The following is a 5,849-nucleotide window of genomic DNA, read 5'->3' as shown; positions in this document are numbered from 1 at the left end:
GGAAGGACCCTGCGACGACGGGCAGCCTGAGGAGGTAGAACGGGAGCTCAATAGACAGTGCAATGTGTTTGTGCAGCCCAGCTCCACAGATGAGTGGTGGTTCTCTACACTTAATTAAACTATTTTTTAGTTCTCTGGGATAGAAAATATTTAAAAATCACAGCAGCAGCATTTTTTATTAAAAAAAAAAAAAAAGGCAGAAGGACTTCTCTTCCTGCCCCGGTAATTGTTTAGCAGCAGCTTTGTGAATTATAAGGTGACATTTTGAGTTAACTGCAGCAATGTCACAGACCCTCCTAGGCCTGAGTATCCCCATCCACTCACCCGGTTTGTAGTACTGCCCTAGGAGGAAAAACCCCAAAGCACCTTACCTCCTAAAATAATCAGATAGGACCTTCAGTGTGGAACCAGAATACGGCTCTGGGAGAAGAGCTTCTCAGCTGCAGATGGGTGCCAGGCCCCTGATTTTCATCTTCAAGTCATTCCCAAGTAAGGCAGGAATGAGGTGCCAGATGAACTGCAGTGCTGGGCCTCCAAGTTTAACTTGGGGCTGAAGAGTTCCCTGGGTTATGGGGCAGGTTGTGGTTAGTAACGGCAACGCTGATATCCCCTCCGTGCCTCAACCACATTTCATGACTTCACATATAAAGGTTTTTCTCTCATCTGTGCCCTACTGAGAAATTCGTTTCGCTTTGGAACCCACCTGATGCACAGTATTTTGAGAGGTTTGGTTTCAGCAGGGAATCCTTGCACTGTAAGGTTACTTTGCTAGTGCTGGAATCCTGATCTGTCCTCTCCTTAGTTACCAAAAAACTTAATCTGAGAATTTTAAAGGCATTGAAAAAAAAAGATCAGTTAGGTTTTGTGTGCCCAGCCCGAGGGAGCAGCACGCTGAGTGACAGCGTAAGCCTTGTATCAGAGCTGAAGGGGAGAAATTCAGTCTTGAGAGCCCACTTCAGTGCTCAGGGAGGATGGTGGTGAAAAGCTGCAGTAGATGAGCCATGTCCTACATCACTGCTGGTGCTAGATTATCATGTAGGAACAATACAAAAGATCAATCCAAGTCATTCCGCATCCAGCGAAGGACAACGGAGCTGGGGAAGGCTCTGGAGCACAAGTTCTGTGGGGAGGGGCTGAGGGAGCTGGGGGTGTTCAGCTGGAGAAGAGGCGGCTCAGGAGCGACCTTATCACTCTCTACAACTGCCTGAAAGGAGGGTGCCGAGGGGTGGGGGTTGGTTTCTTCTCCCAAGTGACAAGTGATAGAACAAGAGGAAATGACCTCAAGTTGCACCAGAGGAGGTTTACATTGGATATCAGGAAAAATTGCTTCATGGAAAAGGCTGTCAGGCATTGGAACGGGCTGCCCAGGGAAGTGGTGGAGTCACCATCCATGGAGAGATTTAAAAAATGCATGGATGTGGTGCTGAGGGACATGGTTTAGTGGTGGAGTTGGCAGTGTGGGCTTTACAGCTGAACTCGATCCTAAGGGTCTTTTCCAACCCAAACAATTCTGTCACTCAGAGAACCTCAGGAATGGTTATCGCTTACAAGAACACGGATTTGGGCACGCAACAGTTACAACAGACACAAGTGGCTGCCAGCACCCACACCTCTTTGACAGTCACTCAGATAGCAAATGTAAGAAATTAATTTTATTTTCTTAAATGAAAACGATAATAATTTAATGCACAGAATGTAAGAATTGGCAGGATACCAGCTAGTTCAACTGTAAACAAAACAACAATAAAAAAATTGCCACTGATGGGTACTACATACTCTTTAGCCCATAAAGTGCCCTTAGAAGAGCCTAGAAAGGGTTCTTAAAAGTTTAACCCAGGGGGGGGAAAAAAAAAATCAGTATTTTATTAAAAGAGTCAAACCAAGCATATGCATTTGTACTCAACAAGGTGTAACTGCTTAGTCTGGGAAGGCATCCATCTGCCACATCCCATCCCTGCAACGAGAGGCCTCACAGAAGGTGGAGAGGCCACCTGTCCCACAGGATTGTGGAACAGGCCCAAGGAGAGTGGAGATGGGAGGAAGATGACCACCACCAGTCACACCAGCACCACTGAGATGCTGAATATTCCCATGTGATAAGCCAGATCCTACACCCAGAAAACGTGAGGGTTTATTAGAAGTACTCTGCGCTACTTGAAGGGGGGAGTTAAGAGCACTGATCTGCCCCAGGGCTGGACAGATGTCTCTCCCCTTGGAAAGACAAAGGCAGCGAAGTTCTACCTTTCTGCTGCCCTCTGGAGTTATGGAAACTGTGGGAGATACTAAAAAAAAGAAATCTCTAGAGCTATTTTAGTTCTACATGAGATTTTAAATTTATGTAAACCAGTTTTTAAGAAAAAACAAGGATTATTTGGTAAAGGTCTTGGAGTGTGTGATTATAAATAAATAAAAAACCCAAAGGGCCAGGCTTCAATCCAGCAGAAGAGAGGAACAGGCCACAAGTCCAGCTCCTATATTTAAGATTACTCTACCTGGATCAGAGTACATCTATTGCAATCTGGCATTAGTATTCCCACACTGGGAACACTAACTTGGGAAGAGTATTTCCATTTCAAGGGCATATCAAATGTTCAATATTTCCATTTTGAAAGGAGCTGAGAATGTTTCAAAGAGAAAACAAAATTAATTCTAAAACATACAAGGGAACACTTCCTGATCTGGCATAAGAAGTCCTTTGAAATCCATACAGTATTCAGTAGGGGACAATGGAATATTACTGTTTGCCTACTTCCCCCCCCAGTTATTTAGATCTTTAGTGTTACGTGTTCGGAAAACATTTTAAGTGCACAGTAAGAATCCCAAAACAAAAAGGTACCGAGGTTCACTACGGCGCAAACACGGTTGTCAAGCCGATGTTGCCTGGGCGGCCTTTTCTCCAGCTGCGTTTGATCTATTTCCAGAACCTGTAAAATCCCAGTGCTATTGCTAAGCAAGTGAATACTGAAGCTGTGGAAAAAAACATACAAGAAAGGAAATAATTAGCTGAATGCTAAATTGCATCACCTTCCACATCCAAGCAATTAGCTGCGGATGGCACGACGGTAACTCCAGAGCAGAGCCTCCTGGGCTTCCTGCGTTGCTGCAGATCCAGCTGCCTGAGGAGCTGCGTTTTCAGGGACACACCTGAGTAACTATGCTGGATAATACAGCACACGACAGGCTACGCTGTCCCTACTGTCACCCATTTATCGGGAACTGTATTACAGGAGAGACAGTAAATTAAAAGAAAATTAAGAACATGTCCATGTCCTAATCCCACATCTGGGCACAATCCCAGTCTAACTCCAGCAGCGTCTGCATGTTCCCATCTCTTCTGTGCTTTCTTGTCCCATTCTTTCCAGCTGGAAGGGGATGTCCCCACCCAACCCCAGCTGTCTGCTGCTACACAACTGACTTCTGAATAGAGATACACATCCAAGCCACCGTGCTGGCACTCACCTCCTTGCCTGCTACGCACCTGCCAAATAGCGTATCGTATCGAGTTTATTCGACTCCATGAGCGTTTTTAAGGAAGCTATTTCCGTGTCTATTTTATTGCTGATTTCTGAGATGACACTGTTGGTACTTGAATCCTGAAACGTGAACAGACAGCGTGTATTTGGCAACGATCTCCAGCCCTTTCAGCTTTGCAAAGCCAAACAATACCGTGCTACCAGCCGCAAGAAGGAGAAACAAATTGCCAGCCTATCAAGTACGTAAGTGGTAAGAGACCTCAGAAGACACAGAACTGCATTTAACACGATCCAAGGAGAGGAAAGAGTGAGATAGGAAAAGAGAAAATGGATCATACAGATGTTTTGTCTCGGATGTGCCAGCACCTACCGAAGGAGGCGTTCGAGACTACATACGTGGCACCCCTACATTTTTGCGAAACAAAGGTTTAAGCATTCACAAGCCAATCCAGAAAAGGGTGGAGACACTGCAGATGGGGCACATCCACCACCAGCCTCAGACCGCATCTGCTAGCAGCTTTCAGGATTTCCAGCCCTGGAAATCCTTGCTTGGCAGTAGCCACCGGCACCGCCCCTCTGGTACAGCTGATGAGCTCATCCGTTAATACTGGGAAGGGCAGCAGGACGGCGCACATCCCACCTCTAACAGCCTGCACGCAAGGTGCTCGGGAGGCGAGAGAAAAGGCTTGTGTGCCTTCTGCCCGAGCAGAGCGCAGTGCAAGCCCCACAGACCTCATCAAAATGAGCTTCGTTCACGACTTACTTTCTTATGAAACTCTGTAGTTGCTTCCATCAGTTTCCTCTCCTGATCTGTGAACTGTGGATAAAAGAAAAATCACAGCTGTGGAACAGAAAGCAAGATGCAGAAGTGGCAGGGGTGTCTTCACAGACCAGCTTACCATATCCGTCACTCTGCTCCTTTCCAGGTTGATGTCTAGCTTGCTGTCAGCTCGGATTTTACCCGTTTCATTCTGCAAAGCAAACAGAGATTATGAAAATAGGTATTTACTTGCCCTAAGGGAATTGTGTAGGTACTTGCTGTTTACTTACCATTAGCTGCTGTTTAACTTGATCTAATTCAATTTTCATTTTCTAAGTGTAAAGGAGAAAAAACAAACAAATAAACAAGATGTTACACATTCAGAAAACTGCTGACCAAGTTAATCAGTCACAGGGGTGTTACCCACCCCATGCACACAATAATTCCTCCATAATTTTTCTCCCAACAGGTCAATTTGTTCTTGGTTCAATATCCTAACCAGTGGGTTCAATCTGTATAGCCATATATAATCTGCTGAGAATTTTGCTCAAAATAAAGGGATTACTTTGTAATGATGATGATCTTGTTATTCTGAGGCTAAAGACAGCAGAAAAATACCAAAATGGTGTCAAACAAAAAGGAAACGCATCCCAATCACCAGTTTAATTAAACTGTTGACAAGAAACAGCTGACAACTCTCCCTGCAGTGTGTGGTTAATGATGACAAAGCTGCACCCGAATCACCCTTAACTGAAGATACAGAAGATGCTTCTAAGATGTGTAGTTTTTTTCCTCTTTACAGAAGAACTGAGCAAGTTTTATCATGATCTTTATGTGATCACAGGAGCTATAATCCACAAACACAACAGGTACAACCTGCTGTGCATTCCAATTTAACTGCTTAATTAAAAACATCAGTACCTCGTTCTCTGCCCTCAAGTTTGCAAATTCACTTTTCTCCAGGATGACCATATCTTTTCGAATGGAGTCCAAATGGGCCATTATCTGCTGTAAAGTTATTTCCTGCGACAAAATAAAACGCGTCAATGATTAAGTTGCACACTTTCTGGTAAGCAAAGATTGTAAGGTCTGAAATCATGAAGTTGACTACTGCAAAGCACAAAAATGGGGACACAAAACTTCAGGTTAGTTCTTCATTCTCTTTGCTTTTCAAAGAACATTTAGTAGCCTATGAAGCATTAATTGTTGGTTTGAATCTGGTTCCTAAGGAAGCACTTGCATTTCTTGCCCACAAAGTCATCACAGGCCAAAGACTTAATGATACAAGAATCACACTGTCCTCTCCGCATTAAAGTCTGAGGGACACTAGTAAAACGTGGCTGAACAGCAATGAAAAAAGCTTTCCTGGTGCTTGGACCAACAGATTCCGAATTCAACTGCTATTTATAAACCACAGAGTAAAAAAGAAATAAGGAAAATAAAGGAAGAAACTTTGTGGTTTAGAACCTCAAAAGTGATACTCCTTCAGCTGGAATAAGGAACTTATCCTACTGCTTGGCACGGAAAACAACATCTCTGGGATTCTGCCTTTAAAGCTGTGCACCAGCAAAAGGAAGAACTCCCATTCAGACTACAAGCAACCAGTATTTATCAGA

At 44.2% G+C, this 5,849-nt stretch overlaps 1 protein-coding gene across 1 annotated transcript; it reads right to left on the bottom strand.

Moving 5' to 3' along the window:
- Nucleotides 1–2,911: 2,911 nt before the first annotated feature.
- Nucleotides 2,912–5,254, bottom strand: CCDC90B (coiled-coil domain containing 90B). Its single transcript, XM_010159130.1, has 6 exons — nt 5,155–5,254; nt 4,524–4,565; nt 4,373–4,444; nt 4,237–4,290; nt 3,479–3,593; nt 2,912–2,967 (listed from the first exon to the last, which is right to left on the bottom strand). The coding sequence occupies exons 1-6, from the start codon at nt 5,233–5,235 to the stop codon at nt 2,912–2,914; spliced, it is 420 nt and encodes a 139-aa protein (XP_010157432.1). The 5' UTR covers nt 5,236–5,254.
- Nucleotides 5,255–5,849: the final 595 nt, after the last annotated feature.

This window comes from Eurypyga helias, unplaced genomic scaffold (genome assembly GCF_000690775.1).
Source record: "Eurypyga helias isolate BGI_N326 unplaced genomic scaffold, ASM69077v1 scaffold1779, whole genome shotgun sequence".
Classification (NCBI taxonomy): Eukaryota; Metazoa; Chordata; class Aves; order Eurypygiformes; family Eurypygidae; genus Eurypyga; species Eurypyga helias.
This window is presented reverse-complemented; position numbering and strand designations above follow the sequence as displayed.

Bases quoted from the DNA above. Each gene is read 5' to 3' on its own strand.
- CCDC90B (XM_010159130.1), bottom strand. From the start codon at position 5,235: ATGGCCCATTTGGACTCCATTCGAAAAGATATGGTCATCCTGGAGAAA. The intron at 4,566-5,154 runs GTACTGATGTTT...CTTTACACTTAG, and splicing joins ACTTGAGGGCAGAGAACGAG to AAAATGAAAATTGAATTAGA. The intron at 3,594-4,236 runs GTAAGTCGTGAA...TTCACGTTTCAG, and splicing joins CTACAGAGTTTCATAAGAAA to GATTCAAGTACCAACAGTGT.